The sequence below is a fragment of the Hibiscus syriacus genome, unplaced genomic scaffold, assembly GCF_006381635.1.
Source record: "Hibiscus syriacus cultivar Baekdansim isolate YM2019G1 unplaced genomic scaffold, ASM638163v2 tig00002237_pilon, whole genome shotgun sequence".
In the NCBI taxonomy this organism is placed as follows: domain Eukaryota; kingdom Viridiplantae; phylum Streptophyta; class Magnoliopsida; order Malvales; family Malvaceae; genus Hibiscus; species Hibiscus syriacus.
Genome location: NW_024061918.1, coordinates 4,478,537 through 4,499,983, shown reverse-complemented (window position 1 = coordinate 4,499,983; position 21,447 = coordinate 4,478,537). Strand labels below are relative to the sequence as shown.

At 33.6% G+C, this 21,447-nt stretch overlaps 3 protein-coding genes across 3 annotated transcripts; 1 reads left to right on the top strand and 2 right to left on the bottom strand.

Moving 5' to 3' along the window:
• Positions 1 to 5,190: 5,190 nt before the first annotated feature.
• On the bottom strand, positions 5,191 to 6,588 carry LOC120142356 (PRA1 family protein H-like). The gene is made up of 4 exons (XM_039157067.1): positions 6,120 to 6,588; positions 5,772 to 5,908; positions 5,357 to 5,428; positions 5,191 to 5,279 (listed from the first exon to the last, which is right to left on the bottom strand). The coding sequence occupies exons 1-4, from the start codon at positions 6,557 to 6,559 to the stop codon at positions 5,206 to 5,208; spliced, it is 723 nt and encodes a 240-aa protein (XP_039012998.1). The 5' UTR covers positions 6,560 to 6,588; the 3' UTR covers positions 5,191 to 5,205.
• A 1,803-nt stretch (positions 6,589 to 8,391) lies between these two features.
• Positions 8,392 to 10,921, top strand: LOC120142337 (ribosomal protein L11 methyltransferase-like). Its single transcript, XM_039157054.1, is given in 8 exon segments — positions 8,392 to 8,516; positions 8,581 to 8,664; positions 8,753 to 8,893; positions 9,061 to 9,126; positions 9,723 to 9,890; positions 10,201 to 10,237; positions 10,240 to 10,505; positions 10,658 to 10,921. Coding segments are annotated over 7 exon segments (867 nt in total). The 5' UTR covers positions 8,392 to 8,516; positions 8,581 to 8,583; the 3' UTR covers positions 10,766 to 10,921.
• On the bottom strand, positions 10,858 to 13,594 carry LOC120142347 (protein yippee-like At5g53940). The gene is made up of 5 exons (XM_039157060.1): positions 13,499 to 13,594; positions 11,741 to 11,784; positions 11,356 to 11,464; positions 11,202 to 11,257; positions 10,858 to 11,116 (listed from the first exon to the last, which is right to left on the bottom strand). The coding sequence occupies exons 1-5, from the start codon at positions 13,592 to 13,594 to the stop codon at positions 11,032 to 11,034; spliced, it is 390 nt and encodes a 129-aa protein (XP_039012991.1). The 3' UTR covers positions 10,858 to 11,031.
• Positions 13,595 to 21,447: the final 7,853 nt, after the last annotated feature.

Genomic DNA, 21,447 nt, shown 5'->3' with positions numbered 1-21,447 from the left:
TGTAAAATTAAGTTTTAATCTTAAAACAATTTCAAAATAATCTTTCAAAGTATTTCGAACCATTTTAAAGCCAAAAATTTCAGATTGCTCAGAGGGAACCGATTCCCCCCTGAAAGGTTTGACTCGGTCGAAATATTTGAATTTTACACTTAGGGAACCGATTCCCTATGAGAGGGTACCGATTCCCCCCACGCTCTAAGCATTTTTATTAAATGTTTTCACACTTAAACGGCTATATTATCTTCATTAATTATCCCTAACGTTCAGAAGTGATTCAAGGTGTATTTAAGCAAGCTTAGAAACCATTGATCAAAGACAAGAAACATCAAGCAACTAGAATCAAGAGAGAAACAAAGAGAAAGCATCAAACCTCAAGTTTGAGCATTTCAAGCCTATTTTCATTCAATATCATTTTGCTTTCAAGAACACATATTGTGCTCAATTGTATTCATCTTTGAGTGTTCTTTTCTTTGTTCTAGAATTGTGCAAACAATCTACCTTGTGAGGATTTCCTTGTAAGTTTGTAAATTTGTATTGTTCTCTTTGGAAGAGAGTTTTCTCAAGAATTTGGGGTATAATTCTTGAGGGTTTGTAAGGTTACTCTTTGTCCTTAAAAGAAAGACAAATTAGTGAATTTGTGGAAAATCCTTAGTGTGGATAGCTAAGGTAGTGGACGTAGACTTTGATTGAGAAAGTCGAACCACTCTAAATCGCTGTGCAAATCTTTTCAATTTTCTGCAAAAGCTTCCACCAAAATTTTAATTGCCAATTCACCCCCTCTTGGCCGATTCCGTCGATCGATTAACTCAACATAATTGAAATACTTAAATACTTCCAAGTTTGATAAATTCAAATACTTAAAAACTTCCAAGTTCGATAAATTCAAATACTTAAAAACTTCAAGTTCAATAATTGAAACAAAGTTTACGATAATTGAAATAAAGTTTAAAAATAAACTACATTGCCATCTCTTCTTCATCATCTTCGCCTTCTTCGTTTGGAGGGGATATTCCAAGTTCGACTTCTTCAATGTGTAAGTTTGCTTCCAAATCGGCATCAATTGCATCTTCTAGGGTGGTGATATGTTGCTTACGAGCCGCTCCATCCAAATAATCCTTTAAACAAATGCATACTTCCACCGACTCGGGACTTATTCTTGATCTCCGTTGCGATATAACCCTGCCACTAACAGAAAAAGCGGATTCCGAAGCTACCGTAGAAGCTTGGACAGTTAGTAAATCACGGGTCATGGCGGCTAGAATCGGAAATTGTGCTTCCTTTTCTTTCCACCAAGCTAAAATATCCAAACTTTCAAACTCTTCAAATGTCATTTTTGATAGAAAATCGCATGACATGTAATTTCCCAACTCGCTACTTGGGGTGGTAGTATGTTTGGATTGGGAATTTACAAGAGTGTTAAAAAAGATTTAAATTTATGTTACTTGGACGTCTACTAGATGATTCCGCATTCATTCTCATTTGATCGTGTATTACACTACTTGATCCGTATTTAGTTAAATAAATTGCAAACATGTCTCGAAAACATTTGTTAAAATAATTTATTTGGTTTTGGACAAAGTTGGGTTCATCATCGGTTAGATTAAAAGCAAACGCAATTTGTTCAATTAGTGTTTCAACCCTGCCAACATTTAACGTTGGGTTTAAAGCGGCAGCACAAGTAAAAATGGGGAGAATCTCCTTAAATATTTTAAAGTTTTCCTTCATTGCAAAGCCAATTCTTGAAAAACTTCGGTTTCAAATTCAAAGTCATTTAGTCGGGTAGCCAACAAAAATATTTGATTAAGAACCAATGGGCTAGTAGGGTAATAAACACCGGATAAAAAAGTTGTTGCATTTTTAAAAACCCCAAGCAAATCGGTTATTTTGGCTATAGTTTCCCAACTCGAATCCGGATAAATGTTTGGGACATGACCCCTCTCGAAAAGCCGATCGTGAAATGTTTGTAATGTTTCCCTTTGCCTTAAGGCAGTATGCATCATCATCCAAGTTGAGTTCCAACGAGTTGGATAATCCAAATTAGGACCCAAAGTTTTTTTATTAACGGACTTACAAAATCGTTTATACTCATTTAGTCTTTTGTTGTTGTTACAAAGAACCGATTTTATCATTGTTTTAAATTCTAATCTAATCGGCTCAATAACCTCCAAACCAGCTTGCACGGATAAATTAATTATGTGTGCAACGCAACGGGTATGAAAAAACTCACCGTCTAAAATCGGTGAAAGTAATATTTTCAATCTTGGAACCGCGTTTGTATTATTCGATGCATTATCAAATGATATAGAAAAAACTTTATTTTCTAATTTATAAAGACAAATTACCCTTTTTAAAAGTGTAAATAAATTAGCACCGGTATGCGGGCTCACCGAATAATTCAAACGCGATTGTTCTTTTCATCATTTGCCAATTATCTTGATCTAACCAATGTAACGTAACGGGTAAAAAAGAATTTCCGGTATTATGAGGGGAACTCCAAACGTCACATGTAAGTGACACACCATAACGGTGTTCTTGAAATCCTAAAATAATTTTTTCCCTCGCCGTACGCCACATTTTTATAGCATCTCTTTTAAGGGTAGTACGACTTACTTGAGTATAACGTGGTTGCATTAATTGTTGAATTATTGTCGTGAAATCTTCATCATCAAAGTGGTCGAACGGCAATGCTTTTGTAATCACGAACTTTGTAAACGCTTCTTGTAATTTTTCGTTGTCGTAAACAAAAACACCACCTTGCGATGTAAGATTCGATTGACTAAGATCCGATCTTGAGTGAAGTGCCTTGCATGATTTTGTCAAATGGTTCTTCAACGTTGTGTTTCCTTCCGATGCAAGAAACTTTAGACAAAGTTTACAACGCGCCCTCCTCGAGCCATTTGACATCTCACATAAATTGTAGTGATCCCAAATATCTTTGTTTCGAGTGTGTTCGATCACTCTCACGACTTCAAGGTTTTCCCCGACGGAAGATTCAACCGTGTTACTCATGATGAACAAAAAATTACAAAAATAAGATTTGAGAGATGTTTAGGTGTTGTGTAATAAGATTTGAGAAAATTGTAATCAACCAAATACATCCCCAACCTATTTATACATGTTTAGGGTGGTAAAATGGTAATTTTTTAAAGAAAAAAGGTAAAAACGGTCACAAAACCCCCCAACGGCTAGTTTTTTAAACCCAGACCGGTTTTTTTTCGGATAAAAACCGGTTTTTTATCGTGTAAAAAAACCGGTCTAGGTTTTTTTCTCCAAACCGGTTAAAATAACCGGTTTAAAAAAATCCGATCCGGTTAAAAAAAACCGATTTTTCCCAAATCCGGTTTCGGATATTTTTTTCGTAAAATCGGATATTCGGATTTTTTGTGCACCCCTAGTATCACCCAACAGAACACCATTGCATCACCATTCTCCAAGCCTCTTGGCTACACCCGTCACCCATACCCCAACATCTCGACCAACCACCGCCATGGAACAAATCCACGACTTGCACCCAAACTTCCACCATTAACCCAAAAGCACAATACCCTTCACTTCCCTCAACCAACTACCATAACTGAGACCCTAACACCCAACCGAACACCACAACCAACAGCTCAAAACGACGAGAAATAGAAAAAAAGAGAAAGAAGACTTAACCCTTCGTCAGTCGGTGGTGACTTGAAAATACAACGACGTTGAATAAAATGGAAAAAGACGCATACGAAGCCAAACCCCAAAAAAATGAAAGGAGACTTTGAGCTTTTCCTTTGGGTTTACCCAATTTTCTATAAAAAGTGAAAACTAAGACGATGTTAATGTTGACGTATTATATTTTCCCTTTTTTTTCTTATAAATTTTAAGGTAAATTATATGTTTTGTACTTTTAAAAAAATTAATGATCATGATAATGTGTGTTCATAAGATAGTGTAACATTATTGAAAAACAATTAAAAAAAGTCACATCAGCAATTTTTTTAACAATAGATTACTAAAATAAAACCAAAACATGATGCTAACTATGATCGAAAAAAAATTATGCGACCTAAACGAAACAAAGGTTTTAGTTGGGGTACTAAACATGTAGCTTACCCTTAATTTTATAATTGAATGGATAGGAACATTTACAAAGATCTTGAGTTAATATTGTTTGATTTTGTTATCAAACTTACAATATATATTCTTCAGCTGAAAATCAAGAGCTTCGATTTAGCCAAATTCCAAGTTTCATATGAAGGTAAGAAGTGGCTGCCATTGTAGCAATACTTTCACTTTCAGCAATGTTGATTCCCAGCACAAAAGATCAATGTTTCAGAGCTAAACTAAAGAGTATTTCTGTCAGTCGTATAAACATTATGTCAAAATCCCAGACACATGTATATTTAACTTATCGTGAGTTTTCTTTCTTTATTAATCTGGAGTAAGTACAAGGCCGTATCATGTGTGAAACACAAGCATGTTCGACGTCTTCTAAGTTTTCCTATTCGGAGAATCATTGAAAGGTCCTAAACATATATCCAAGTAGGATGAGAGTATCAAATATGGATGCTTTAAGAAAAATGAGGAGTCGGATCAAAACATTCAATCATGGAAAGTTGTACACAGAGCAGCAGGGTAGCACAAAGGGGTTGAACCTAACTTTTGGAGCTCAATGACTGGAGTTTGTTTTTAAACAACAAGATACAACAAATCATTACAAAAGAAAATTCTAATTTAGAACTAATAGAGGGATTGCAGGCAAAACAAAAGTTACAAATCGAATTATACTCACCTCTTCGATTTCTATTCGAGTTCTGCATGTAGCAAAGTTTAGGACATTAAATGAGATGCACCGTTTAACAGCAAACTCTGAATGAATCAGCCAACTTCCGAGCAGGAAGTGGGAGAGTGAGCTTTGATGAGGAAGATACAAAAAAAAAAAAAAAAAAAAAAAAAAAACAGCATATGATTGACAGATAGCAAAACAAGATCTTTTATCCAATGTTTATTGTGTAATAATGCACATTTCTTTTTCTTTTTTTCATTTTTTTTCATTTTACATGTGCTGAGAAAAGACCAACAACTAAAAATCATCCAGCAGATAATAAGCCATTATACTATAAAGAGGATTTTTTTGTATCTCACTGGAAAGAAGAAGTTGATCTATTGCTGCAGAAGTAAACCGCAAAATGGAGTTGGCCATATTCTTGTTAGGTTTGCTGTAATCTCCTATTTCCATGATCTAGCTCGAGAAGGTTGCTTTGTCGGAGTCAGCTTCCGGAATGCGGCATGCAAAATCATAACTACAACGGGAATTCAATTATAAGTTCAAACAAATTAAAAAATCATCAATAGAAGTTTTTTTAAATACAATATTTACCTATATAACTGACACCAATGGTACAACACAAAGCCATTTGAACATTCAACCATAGCAAAATAATTGCAGTAGCTGCAAAAGATGAAAGAAAGTTGAGCATTATATAACTAAAAGAAAATAGCTTCTATCTGCTAGTGATCTCCTTCGCTTTCACCTTTCTATACAGTATCTACAATCTTCAATGGATTGCATTATTATCCAACAAGAACTAGTTCATACAAACCGTAATCTACGAAAATTTAATATTTTGCAGTTTGCTTGAGGCAAGGGTCATCTTTTGCAGATAGAAAAAAAATGAGTAATCATTCAGAAAGCTCTACTCGTAAATTCCAAACATTGACAGGCCATCATAAGATTTCACTAAAAATTTCAAATTCAAAAGAAGATTTTACAGTGCTGAAGTTCGAGAACTAACCACATTGCACAATTCGAACCAAGATCAATTGAGTAACAGGAAACCTATCCAAACCCCATTTATCACTGAAGAACCTGAATGAATCCCAAAGTGCCAAACTTGATATCAACCCAACAAGTGCAAGTGGCAGCTGATACCTATGAAACATAAACAGAAAACAAGCAATTAGCAAAGATGGCTGTATAAACTATCTTAATTCTTAAATTTTTCTTTTTCTCTTTTCCCCACAACTTTCTGAGGAAACAAACGAGAAAACCCAATTTACCAATCCTTGGAAAGAACCAAAACAATCCTCACAATTAACAACAAGAAATAAATGCATATGAAAGAAGAGGATTTTGAGCTTACAGAGAACAAGCGAAGAAGAGAATAAAAAGTGAGGCATAATTCCGCGCATAACGCTTAACATTCTCTTGAACCCTGAGCCTCACTTGAGAAACCGAAGCTGGAAACGAATAGGACCCAAAATCCGCGAAGAACCCTTTAGTCCACGAAGGAGTTTCTCCAGAGAAATCGTTGGTGGTGAGCTTGGCGAATGGGTTAAACGTTAACAGGGAGAGCAGCGTCCACAAATGAGAGAGAAAAGAGACCAAATATCTTAAAAAGAAGCTGCTTACTGGGATGGTTATTGTAGAGTCGCTGATTGTGGGAGTGGTAGCGGTAGCGGTTGTGGAGGCGGCAGCGGCAGTCTGGTGGTCGTCGATGACATCTAGGTAGCCGGAATCACGGAGCCACGATTCGAAGGTAGGGTCGGGAACGCTGAGAGATAACGGGTTAGAGGAGAACATTTCTTCTCGGCTCTATTTGTTTTTTACTTTTTTTTTTCATTTCCTTTTTCAGGGACTCTTTGATTATTAAGTTTTGGAAATTATAGGTCAAATTCTGACGTTAGCCCCTCTATTATATTCAAACTTTTTTATTTTTGATCTTTCATATTTTAAATTTTATAATTTTATTTGGGCTTAATATCAAAATAAGAATCCAAACTATACACTTTTATCTTATAGGTGGCTAAACTATTTTTCTTACTCATATTGGTGTTTAACGTTTTCTTTATTATCATTTTACATCCCTAATATTTTCTTTGTTACCATTTTAGACGCTCAGCCGTTAACCGCCATTAAAAAATTTGTTAAGTGATACGTGTCACGTTCTGATAATTTTGAGAATTTTTATTTAAAATAAAAATATATATTTAAAAAAAATAAATTTTTTAAATCTTAAAAAAAAACCTAAAATTTTTAAAACATTAATTTTAATCTTTTTGACACCCCCGGACATCATCAACACCGTTAATTGGCCAAACACCCAATGACATGTAACTGGCCAACCACTCACAAACAAAAATCTCATACTTTTACAATCGATCGAACACTAAGTCCCCTAAATCTATAAATTTTTTAAATACAAATCCTTAAATCTAATACTCAAATCCCTAATCATAATTCTAAATTTATTATTAAATTCAACTCAAAATATAATTAATTGAAGCATGGGATGATGCGAGCGCACAGAAGCACCGACGAAGGGGAGGGAGAACAGGCGGGGTAGGGGTGGGGGTTGGAATTGCACAAGTTTTTTTTTTAATTTATAAAATATGTTTTTTTAAATCTCAGAATTATCAGAATATATAATGTGTCATTTAATGAGATTTTTTAATGACGGTTAATGTTCGGACATCTAAAATGATAACGAAAAAACGTTAGACACTTAAAATGATAACTGAAAAAACGTTAAGCATCGAGATGAATCAAAAATAATTTAGACACTTATTTAACAAAAATGATATAACTTAAACACTTATTTTGATATGAAACTTTTTATTTGTAAATTAAAATCGATAACTTTTTTAATCATTATTGTTAAAACTTAAAACAGGACATAAATAATTACTTTTTCTGAATTTAATTGTATGACCAAAATCATCACTCTAATGACAAAAGAATATAATTATAGTTATAAAAACGGTTGTTATCAACTTCCGTCTACTAAACGTAACATTTTAAAATTATAACAAAAAATATCAAACTGGGATAGAGAATTCATATCTCAAAAATTATGTATTTAACCACCCAACCATTTACATGATTCTATTTTGGTCACCTAACTATTATTTTTTTCAAAATTATCACTAACGTTACGTTTTGATTTTATTCTAGTCATTCTTTGTTCATGAATTAACGGCGATGCTGACATATCGTCATAAAATAATGTCAAGTCATTATTAAAAAATTAAAAAATAACTTCAGCAGTTCTGTTAATTTTTTAACAGCAAATGACCAAAATAAAACTAAAATGTAACAATGATGATCATAAAAAAATATACTTTAGTAACAAAATATCTCAAATAATTGAGTGACTAAATATGTAATTTACCTTTTTGTTTCTCACAATTTTTATAGGGTAAACCCGTTTACCGCCATGTATATATTCCGAATTTCCAACTAAACGTTTAAAAAGAATTCCAAAGAATTATCTTTTACAATCCAAAGAAAATGGCAGAGTCATTTCTTCAAACACCTTACCTTAACTTCAAGCCATGGATTCTGCACTCTCTCACGCCGTTTCATTCATCCATCCCTCACTTCCCTCTTCAAAAACGTCAATGAAAAATCCCAACCATCACTCCCCACAAAGATTTTCCCTCCTCTGTCTCATTGTTACACCTCAATATCTGAACCCGCTTCCTCTGCCTTATTATCCCCTTATCTCTCTGTTCGTTTTCGATGTCGAAAGGATATCTCTGTAAGGTTTAATTCAGGAAATCTAAATATAATCCCCTTTTTTTAAATTTTTTTTGGTTGTTTAGGATATGTTTTCTGAAGCTCTTATGTGCTTTGGTGCAACTTCAACTACCGTGGATGAAGATGACAATTGTGATGCTTCTACTGAGGTTAAGCTTCATTTTCACTATGCTTAAAGATGGGATTTTTATTATAATTTAAGATTGGGTTTTGAATGATTTTGTGTTTCTCACGCAGATATGCATCGAGTCCATATTTCCTGAATCTGAAGATGTGGATGTATGCATCTCACAGGCTGCTGATTCTGTAGGCTTAAAAGAGATACCAAGTTATGAAGTTAAAACAGGTGAGCATTATGACTGGATAAAGAAAACTCAGGTTAGTTTTGCTTTTCTCATTCTCTTTATTTCATTTGCTGGTACAAAATAGGCCATGTGTGGAATATGGAAGGATTGCTGATACTGGGAGATGTTTAGTTATACTGTTAAAAAAATCTAATTTCATTGATAATATGATTTGAACCCTTGTTTTTCTGTTTGAGATGGGAATCATTTGATCCAGTTGAAGTGAGTGAAGGACTTTGGGTTGTCCCTCAATGGAAGATTCCCCCGGTATGGTTATATGTCCCAATTACTTTCTCTAAGATCATGTTGCAGTCCCTCCTTTAATTACACACAGGCGGCATGTTACCGAACTCTCTCATTTTTCTCTTTTTAAGGTACTCATAACCAACACCATGACATAGATTCGCTACAACATTTTAGCATGCCCGTGTTAAAAATATACTTATCCCACACTCATCACCTGATCTAGATAACATATTATGCTACTCTCTTTACTATTTTAGACACTTTTTTTTTATAAGAAACTATTTTAGAGAAACTAGTGGCTTAAATCCACAAGGGTGAATATCTTGGCCACTAGGCCTTTAAAGCTAAGTATCTTACTTCCATTTACATAGAAAAACTTGTTTATATATATATACATTGACGATGGAGGTTTTTAACCCCACGAATGATGTTAAGATTCCAATATATGTCTTTAGACTTTAATTGATTTTTTGGAAAATAATAACGAAATAAATGAAAACTGTGATGAAATCTTAAGTTCTTAACATTGCTTTATTGCTAGTTTATCGAATATTATCCATATTCGAGCATTATTGGTGAATTGAACAAGTACAAGGTATTTGCTTTCAATCCTTTAGGATGTTGAAGCAACGAATATTGTTCTGAATCCTGGATTGGCATTTGGAACTGAGGAGCATCCAACCACCAGATTGTGTCTGTTGCTGCTACAAAGATTGATCAAAGGAGGAGAATACTTCTTGGAGTATGGCACAGGTTCTGGCATTTTGGCACTAGCAGCACTGAAGGTAATTATTTCTTAATTATGAGTGGATTCTTAAGCTATGTTACTCAAGCTCGGGTATGAGTGTTAGACAGGAGTATATTCGATTATTTCCATGTAGATGATGAGTCAGATAAACACATGTCGGAATCGTTTTCGAGACATCTAGACATAGTATGCGATATGACCGTTCAAGGTCCTCAAACCACAAGGAAAAACATGAAAAAGAATTTTGCATAGCTTATATTATATATGTGTTCTTATCCGGCACTCACCCAAGTCCAAGTAACCACTAGTTTAACATGCTAATTTCTCAATAACGATGTGACCTGCAGTTTGGTGCTTCTTTGTCTGTTGGAATTGATATAGACCCTCTCAACGACACAATGCCACTCTCAACGACATAGGCCCTGAAAAAATGAAATTACGCCTGGTTTCCAGCAACACTTCCCCTCAATTGACGAACATAAAGATGTTCGAAAACAGACTTCATACGAGACTGGTTGAATCAGAACACAAAAAGTACGATGTGATCGTCGCAAATATACTTCTAAATCCTTTGTTAGAACTGGCAGATGATATTGTATCTCATGTTAGGCCTGGTGCATCAGTTGGCCTTTCTGGTATTCTTTCTGAGCAGGTACTTTTCCCAGAAACTTGTTGAGGACTCTCTGTAGCAATAGAAACTTGTTGAAGACCATCTCTGTAGCAATAGAAACTTGTTAAAGCATATCTACCAACAGGATAATATTCACACTTTATCCGCCCTGCTTTCCATCATGTTTTACGCTGATTCCTTATATTATGGATCGATATTCTCCATTGCTGGACAACATATCTGTAACAGAGATGGAAGATTGGGCTTGTTTAAGTGGTACAAAGAAACTGACAGGCAACTGAGGAGCATTTTAGAACATGTACAAGTAGAAACAGAGATGGTTAAATTACTGTTAAAATTGATATTCAGTTCTTATATTTGCTCAGCACAAGTATAATCACTGAGAAAATATGCAACTTGTATCATAATTGAAGTACTCATTGGAATCAAGTTACAACACCTAATCTTACATGGCAATCATTGCATTATTTCTTTATATAATCTACAAAATTTACTCCTTCCCTTATTAGATCTTGCTTCAGATACAGTGGCTACAAGTTACAACATTCTAAGCATCTTCGCCGTCACTCATACTAGGACAAGTATCGATGTATACTTCTGATGCGCAATCGATTTCATCAACAATCCTCCCCCTGTCACGTGTAGAGAGCAAATAAACATATATGATGTTTTATTGTCAAGAACAAATAGTGAAAATCCGAAGGCAAAAAAGCTTACCGCTCGAGAACAAATTTTCCTTCTTTGTACTTTTGACTCTTCTCATATGCTGCCTCCTGCCCAAACAAAGATGGAAGATTCAGAGATTTATAATATCCAGAACTCAATTTACTGAATAGATGTGTATGTGCGTGCGAGATAAGACAGAAATTACATATTTCCAGCCAACAATTTGTCCGCAGCAGCAGCAAAATATATCAGCCACGGTATGCATTCCGGAAAGCATCAGCCTCTCTTCTAGGGCTCTAACTGTTATATTCACCCTGAATCATGAAACTGTCAAAATGACAAGCAACTCGAAGCATTCATCAGCCCACACGAGTATGAAATATTTCTCGGGCAAATGTCACGAAACCTTGAAAATTCACTTCCTTTGAAAGATCATGGTGGTATAATTCAAAATTTTCAGTATTTCACATTATAACTGCTATAAGGATTAGCCAGCAGTTTTAGCAAAAAAAAAAAACAGCAAAATCGTTTTAAATAAAGAAAATGAATTTTTAAGTCGATCAATCATTGATGAAACTATGAGATCTTAAGCGTCATTGAAGAGATAGGCTTTCCCCCGGCGACAATGGAAGGACTGAACAAATAATGAAAATGCCAAAGAAGTCATTAGCAATTGAATGGAGTTGACACCTGTGGGTTTTTTTATTTGAAAAAACAAAATACAAAACAATTCCAGAACCAAAGCATACAGCTGAGGGGAACTATTTGAATGAACTCTTAAGAAACCAGAACAGAAATATGAGCAAGCGAGAAACACTGAACGGATTAACCATCTAACATTACACGTGAAATCATTGATTTATGTAATAAAAAGATATAGTCTATGGTACATCTACAAACATGTTTACTGAAGTCACTTTATCTCAATACTTAAAAGTATATTTTTATTCGTGGTTTCAAAGAGCAGCATTTGTATTTTCTTTAGTTTTCAGGATTGAATATATTACCTTTGTATCTTGAATGGACTCGGTGGAAAACATCTCCATAAATAAAGGGGGGTGTCAAACCGTGTTGATAGTTTTTCTTCTCCTTTCTAATCGTGGCGTTAATGGGAGGGTGGAAACCATCTCGATAGATAGGGGAGCAATCTTGGTCATTCTTGTATTGTTTGACTCTAAAGTTTGTTGCTTGCTTCTATCATAGGACTGCCAAATGAAAATTGACCAGGAAAACATGTGGAACTAAACAAGATTCTCGAGGTTTAAATACAAACTCGCTAAAATTATTTAGCAGTTAGGAAATACCAATTAGATTTTAATGAATATATGAATTATTTTTTATTAAAACTGACAGAAATATAAATATATATTTAGGTACCTCAGCAGGTGGTAGGAGGCATCCTAAAAGAATAACCTATTAATCCTATAACCAAGATAGTATTGGTGTTTCTCGGCTAAAGAGAGCATTGCAAATTGGAATAGCTAATTATGATAGAAAAAAGAAACAGAAGATCAAATTCTTCCAACATGACAGGTTCGAAGATCTCTAATAACGTATGCAACAACACCTACAAGCAATATATTCCAAGAAAGCACTGTAACTTCAAAAGGTTAATGAAAGACTTAATTGCACAATGCGAAGACAGTGCAGATAATAGTTCGATAAAAGACAACTGAGGACACAAGGCAGAGTCGATAAATCAAAATGGCTAACCAGACAAAGCAAATAAATCTTTCAGTATGTTGACACAAGGCTTTTAGGTAAGGCAGATCAAACAAAAAGTCCCCACTTCAGAATAGAACAATCGCCATTATCTAAGGCCTCAAACAATCAAAGAGATTTCCACATCTTAAGGGATGATGAGTCCTTTGGTAGGGTATTTTAGTGTAACTCTTCTTATTTAGTTGATTTTCGATCATTTATTTCCATTTGGGGTTCCTATCCATCCCCCTAATGAATCAACAGAATTTGAACATAAAAATTACCAAGTTAAATCTATTTGACAAGTGAAAACAATCATAAACTTCCCCCTCCCCCAAATTGGCCAATTCACCGTCTTCTTTTTCAGAATCCTAAACTTTGAGGTTCAACTATTTCATATTTCCATCATCAGAACCTAAAAAACAACTAGTTATCATGTTTCTCTAGTGTTATCTTGATAAATAATAAGATACACACTTCTAAAGTTCTCAACTTTAAACTTGCTCCCATCAGTAGCAGCTAAAAGAATCAACTTTTACCATGAAAAATAATAAGAAAAGTAATTGATGATAAATGAAATAAAAATAGGTTAGAAATGGGGGTTGGGGGGGCGCCAGAAAGAGTGAGGGAAAAAAAGAAGTGGGTACGCTGGAAACAAGATCATCAGGGAGAGCCAAGTGAGTTCTACAAAACTTGCATCTATAAGACCTTCCATCAAGCTCAACCACAAACACCCTCCCCATTCCATCTTCTTTTGTTCTCTTTCACAGCTACGGCAAAATCTCAAGTTTCAGATTTGTGGGTGCATTTTCATGGTAGGAGTTTCTGGGTGGTGATAAAAGATTTGTGGGAGTTTTGGGGTCAAGCCCATTAACCATTTCAGATTTGTTCTTTGATGCTATCAATAGAAAGAATCATGTGGTATTTAATATTTTAATTTTGCATTTATTTATTTTATTTATACATTTAATAAGATAAGTACATCTTCAATATTAATATTATATTAATTAGTTCATCTATCAACTTGTTATTTTTTTTACTTCAAACTTCATTTACTTTTATTATTAACATTGATTCTTGATTTTCTTCATGTTTCATTTATGATAATTTTTATATTTTTTAAAATTATTTCAGTTTTATAATTTTTGAAAAAATATACAATTTGAAATTTTGTAATAAATTTTAGGCTTATTTATTGTTTTCTTACTTTATCAGAATTAGAAGTCTACTTTGAATCAATTTTTTAGTTGGATAGATTAATCCATTTTTTTAGAATTTTTCAAGAATTTTTAATTTTTTTGTTGTCGTGACATTTAAAATAAAATAGTTGCATCAATAAATTCATAAAATAAATTATTATTTTTGTACAAAAATTTGTTTACATCACCGTTCATTAACATGCAAATAATTATAGGGGGAGTTGTTCTTATAAGTCTTGAATTTTAGTAAATGTGTCTGTAGGGTGTGTGTATACGTTGTCAATGATTAAAAAAATATTTTAAACAGATATTGCTCTTGAATTTTTCAAGTTTTATTCACAAAAAGGGAATTATTATATTGAAAACCCCCCTTTAATAATTTTTTTTGAGAAATAACCACCATGTGAGATTAGTTAGAAAAATAACTTTTAAATTGTCAATGTAAGATACCTCACGTTCCGTAAAAAATAAGATCAAACCTCGCATTTTATGAAAAAAAATTCATACATTTTTTATTGCTTTTATCTAATATTAAATGATTTTATCTGAAAAAGTTGATGGGTATCGTGCCCTATAAAATGTTAGATCCAATAAACGTGTTTTATAGGATACGAGATAATCCTACATGAGCTGATTAAGAGTTATTTTTCTAAATAATATGACATCAGAATTATTTCTAAAAAAAATAATTAAAGGAGATTTTTAATATAATAACGCCAAGAATAAGTTTGAAAAATGTTTTGTTCTCTTTTAAGGGTTGTGAGGAGCACATCCTCAAAGTTTTTTTAGCCCCAACTCTCTTACGTCAATCAATGTCTACACTAAAACAAAACTATGATCTTTACAAAGGAGTAGGCGTAATAAGACCCAAACTTTTGAAATATGATCAGCTAACTTATCTAAGAACAAAACATTTTTCTTAAAGGAATTAAGACATCGTCAATACATTTGTTCCTCACAAGTCAAGCGATTTAAAATTATCTTTGAACAAACACCACTTTATACTTACCTCAGATAATAATAAAAAGTTTGGATATTGATAAAAATTATATTTATTGAATATTGAATACCTACGTCCTCAAATAAAAAATATTTACATTTCCAAAATTATCAAAGGGTTAAAATAATTTTAGAAATTGATCCTAATATCGATAAGGGACTTTGTTGGCTAAATAATCAAAGTGGAGTTTGTTTAGGAAATATAAGTGCTGGAAATTAATTGAAAATCTAGGTAATTTGTTGTGCGTGAAACTCGTCGTATGAAAATAAATAATAAATTTTATAAAATATAATAAATAATTGAAACTCATCATGTCATGAGTTACTAATAAATAATTGAAAATCACAAGTTTTATAAAATTTTCATTGAATTCATATGATGGATTTTATTATTTTAGTATATTTTACAAAACTCGTCATGTGAATAAATGACATTTTAGTTACTTATATTTTTAATGTTTTTCCTCACCACAATATTTTAAAATTTTCATTGAATTCATACGAAGAATTCTATTATTTTAATATATTTTACAAACCTTGTTGGTTTAATTTTATTTAGATCGGATTTGGTTTGGATTTAGTTCGAGTGTATGATAAATCGGGTCGGGTCAATTTTTGGATAGGTTAGTTTTCAGGTCAAGTGATTATCAGATCAATTATTTTTTGATTTGGATCAGTATTGAATCAGTTGACTTTTGGGTCGGATTAATATTAGATTGGTTAGGTTTTGGGTTGGGTTGGGTCAATATCAGATTGGTTAATTTTCAGGTCGGGTTAATATCGAATCGATTGATTTTCGATTTGGGTTAATCTTTGAATCAAGTAATTTAAGCTGAATTTGTTATGAGTCTAATTAAATATATATATATATATATATATAATTATTGACATATTATTATAAAAATATCTTTTTGTTTATTAATCTTATCATTTAGGCTCAATTTAGTTGTGAGTCTAATAAAGAATATATAGAATTTCGGTTTGGATTGTTCTTCGTTCGAATTAATTTCGGTTTGAGTTATTTTTGGAGGGTTAAATTCTTTTCATGTTGTTATCTGTTTGGGTTATTTTTCGGTCCAGATTGCTTTCGGTGCAGATTAATTTCGTTTCAAATTATTTTTGATTTATATGTATTCATATTAGATTAGCTAAATTTTGGATCGGATATCATTTGGGTTGAGTATAATTCTTGTTTCAGATCAAATTTAATCATTATATTCGAGTAAATATCGGATATTAAATAAGATAAATTAATTTGGATAATTAGATTCTGATAAAATTTATTAGTTCTATTCTTTATAAAAAGAATTTTTATTTCAATCAGCCGATCGTTAAATAACTAAAGGAAGATGATATGACACATCCACAAATCAACATAATATAATTTTATACTTAACTTGGTGATTGAGCGCCATAACCATTTCCCAAAAACCGAAGCTAGACGTAAGAATGGACGTTTTTACCTAAAAAATCACTCAAACAATTAATAATTACTTGTCAGATATTCATTGATCAAGTTTTACTGATCTAACACTTATTTACTGATATAGACACGATTGATATCTTCCATAAATATCCCAAATCGTCCGTCACTCCCCCTTAATTACCACCTACTCCCCTTATAAATATAGGGATGGCAACGGGCCGGGTTCGGGCCGGGTATTGGTCCCCCGGTCCCTGTCCCCGTTTAAAAAACCGGTACCCGTCCCCGTTTAAAATACCGCAGGGATTTAAACGGGGATCCCCGACGGGTAATCGGGGAAAACCGCGGGGAAACGGAACGGTTATTTAAACGGGTATTGGGCCGGGTATTGGGTCGGTATTGGGCCGGGAATCGGGCCGGGTATATATATATATTTAAATTAAATATATATTTTTTATTTAAATTAAATTTATTAATTATATATATTATAATATATATATATATAATATATATATATATATAATATATATATAATTATTTTTAATATTTATCGGGTCGGGTATCGGGGCGGGTAATCGGGTAATCGGGGCGGGGATTACCAAACCCGTCCCCGTCCCCGTTTAAAATAAATAGGTTTTCCTCATCCCCGTCCCCGTTTATCATCCCCAAACCCGATCTGTTTAATTCGGTTTTCGATTTTCCCCGTCGGGTTCGGGTTTTTTTGCCATCCCTATATAAATACCATCTCATACAACTCTCAAACCACACAAAAAAAAAAACACTATCCTTCGTAGTTTTATAGTTCATTCTAACAAGTTTAAAGTGAGTTATGTTATTGTTTTTAGAAGGTAAAATTATTTTTATTATATTATAATCATTAAATAGTTTCTTATTTTATTATATTTGATTGTACTAATTTTTTATGCTTTGCAGTTATAAAAGGAGAGGCGATTTGTTGCGTTTAGATATAAATCATATCTTGATCCATTTTGTGGGTACGATAACAATTTGAAATTGTGTTATGTTAATTATTTTTAATGTTATTTTAGTATTAGTTTATATTTTAATTTGTATACTATTTATTTAATTAGGGGAATGCCCATATATTAGATCCATTTATTCGTAACGCTAAATTAGAGATATCAAATCGTGTCTAGTTGTATTTAGCCGAGGTTGGATTGTGTTACATAGCTAGATATAAAGGGCATTGTAACCTTGAATCCAACATTATTTCTACATTGGTCGAGAGGTAGATACCAGAGATACACATTTCATCTATCATGTGGGGAGTGCACTATTACAATGGAGATGTTTCCTTACATTTGAGGCTTCCGGTAGATGGGGATGTCATTTATGAAGTGGCGGATGGAGATTGGCATTCCTTGTGCGAGGAGTATCTTGAAGGTATCTCGCCTAATTTCAATGGTGGTCGAATACCGTTATCATAGTTGGCTACAAATTTTCAACAGTTGAGCGATGAATGTTCGAGGAAGAGGCTAAAATATTTTCCTAGGCTTGCATATTACGACTCATAGGAGGGATCTTGATGTCTGATAAATCTCACAACCAAGTTCATTGTATGTGGTTGCATCACCTCGCCGATTTTCTAGTTGTCGGGTTATTTAGTTGGGGCTCCGCAGTTTTGGCATCTCTGTATAAAGAAATGTGCCGAGCAACTGATTATTGAAAAAATGCTATCGACGGATGTCTCCTGCTTCTATAGTCATGGGCGTGGTATCGCATGCCCTTTTTATGTCCGGCGGTGAAAAACATGTTAGTCTTCCCGTTATTGTTGAGATAATTTCAATACTGAGTTTGTATATAAATAATTTTTTTGTATAATGATTTTTTTTTATATTGAATAGGTGGTCATGTGTAAGGAAAGATTATCGTTAAATACTAGACGAATTAGAAGAAATTCGACTACTCATTGATCAAAAAGTTGGTACACGGATATGCATTTAAATTTTTTCATTTACCTTTAATTATCGTTATATAATTAAAATATTATTTTGAAAAGAATTATATATATATTTTTTAGTTTCAATGGACTTCTTATGCTATTGACAAAATGAGGCATTGTATCCCACCTAATATGAGTGGCCCACTAGATGTATGGATGATAGTGGTCCCTCTGATAAGTTATGCTATTATCGAGTGGCATTCAACTAATTGTGTGCTTCGACAATTTGTTTTCGTACAATCTATTCCAGAAGCACTTATGAGTCTCGACAATTTGTATAACATCGTCAGACGGGGGAAAAAATAAGTCAACTGGCTGATTTATGTGGGAGGATTGATAAGAACGAGCCCGAAGCTTTCATCAGCGTCGAGAAAGACGTCTATCGTCATAGTCGCATCGTCCCCTACTAGTAGATGGAGAACAGACGATTTTGGTTCGCCTTCAGCTGCAACACTAGAACCATCACAACAGCCACCATCTATACTGGGTTACATTCCACAGTAATTCCAGATGGGGATGCAACCATTTCAGATGGCTCCACAACTATTTCATATGCCACCACAACAGGTTTCGATCCCATCACTATAGTGTTTTATGACCCTCTAGGCAGATATTACAGTTCCATTCTTGTAGATCCAACGTGGGCTTCATATGCATCATATTTGGCGGGTGATGTGCCACCACAGACTCAGAAACCTCCGACCCAATTTTTGCATTCACCGATGTCTATGTTTTCACAATTTTCTATGAGCGGTGGGACGGTTAGTCATACACCTCCAGGGTCCTTATTCTATAGAGGTGGTACATCATCATCCGTCCCTGATCAATAAAATGTATCTGCTACTGCTACTGCTGATGATGATGATGGTGAGAGTGAGGAAGAAGAAGAACATATACGAAGAAAACCTCATCAAAATAGACAACCATCGCCATGTGGAACACTTTCGAGATGTAGACATCGATATATTTGTTTAGTTTGTAATGTTTTTGTTGAATTAATATTTTGATATAAAATTAAATTGCAAAATTGTTTTTGAACTTAATTGAATTTGTCAAAAATTTAACAAAAATAATTCAAAGTCCAAATTAACTTGAAAATTTTGTTTTAAATGTTTTTTGACTTAGTCAAACCTTTCCAAAAATAAACTCGGTCGTTTTCACATATTAAAGTTAAGTTTCCAAGGATTTTTTGCTCAAAGGATCAATCCCCCTTTAAAAAAGATCGATCCCTTGGACAACAGTGAGTTTGGGATCAATCCTTTCACCAAAAAGATCAATCCCTTTTAATAAAAGATCAATCCCTTGTGTATTAAATGTTGTTTTTGGTTTTACGTAATGACCATAATGATCCCCAACTACTCTAAACGGCTAGAATTAATGGATAAGGTATAAATAGAAGGTCAAAGCTTCCCAAGGTCATCAAGAATCTTGTTGAACCAATCTACCAACATCAAAGCTTAGTTTTGTGTTTAATTTGTAAATTCTTTTTTCTAAACATACTTGTGAGCTACATTGTTTATTTTGCTCAAGTATGCTTAATTAGTGCAAACTTATTTACCTTTGTGAGGTTTTTCTTTAGTTTGCTAAATTTGTAATTACACTTTGGGAGAAAGTGAATTCAAGGTTTTGGGTATAAACCTTGAAGTGTTTGGAAGCTTAATCTTCACTTGAGTAGCCCATTACTTGAACATAAGCGAAAATGAAATAACACAAGCTGATATTTCAATTAAAAAACAATTGCATTGGCACATCATCAATTTTTACGTGATGATAAAAGAGATAGACATTTTTTCCTATTATGGCCTAGGTTTGTACAATGCCCACATCTTTTTTTTTTCTTTGGACGTCTCTCGAATATCCATATCACAGTGAATTCTAGTGGATTTTGGATGACTTGGTTCCCTTAATAAGGATGTATCTGGTACAATTAGAAGATAATTCTGAACCTCGTCTGGATCTTTCTCATTACCTATAGGGGAACTCAAATTCATATACCTTAAATACTTCTGAAAGTCGGTATATGGGATCCATAAAATGGTTAAAGTCTTGATGGGTATAAGAGAAAACTACTATAACATGGGAGCATGGATACTTCAGAGCTTGAAAAACTTATAGTCACACCACCTGTCTTGTAGATTAATTCTGAACGAGTTAGTTACAATCCCTTGAAGAGGTCGTGGCATTTCTGTGACACGAAATAATTTACGGGTTCGAGAGAAGCTAGTTACAAACATTCCATTTGAAGCATCAACTCTTTTATTGTAGATCTACAACTAATCTTGGGTGATAAACACGATAGTTTTGCATCCAAGTTTAAGCTTGTCCACCGAGCTGGGCAAAAAGTACTCTTAAACGAAAATACATTCTTTTTAACCAAAGTTGTAACTGGTAAATGACGCCCCCTTTAAACTCGAATTGATAGCCTCAGCCAAGTTGGTCATCATGTGTCCATATCAAAATCCACCATCATATGTATTTGTCCACATTTCTTTATTGATGAGGCTAATATAATTGTATCCTTGCTCATTTTTCCCTCGTAGTTCTTGAAGCATGCACTTAAACGTATGAGGTAGTAGTTCGTAACCTGAGCGATTTATGTAGTATTTACTGTTAGGTTCCCATAAAAAATAAAATTCTACAGAAATAAAATTCTGAAATATAACATACCCATGCACACAAGTAATTGGCATTCATCATTCGTCTTGAACTTTCCATGATAGTTCGTGAACTTTCTACGATCTGAAATGACATAGATATTTCACTTGTGACATATGCAAGCGTAAGTTTTTGACCAAAAAACCCAAGAATTTATATATTCTCCTTCAACAAGGGAAAAACCAACTAGAAGAATATTGCGATTGTCATCTTGAACAACTGCCAATAGTAGAACTTGTTGTATTTTCCATACAATAATATCCCATTAATCTAGACCACAACCTTGCAGTATTTCACAACATTAATGCACTGTGGGTAAGTCCAAAACAACCGGTAGAATTGACATCGATCACGAAG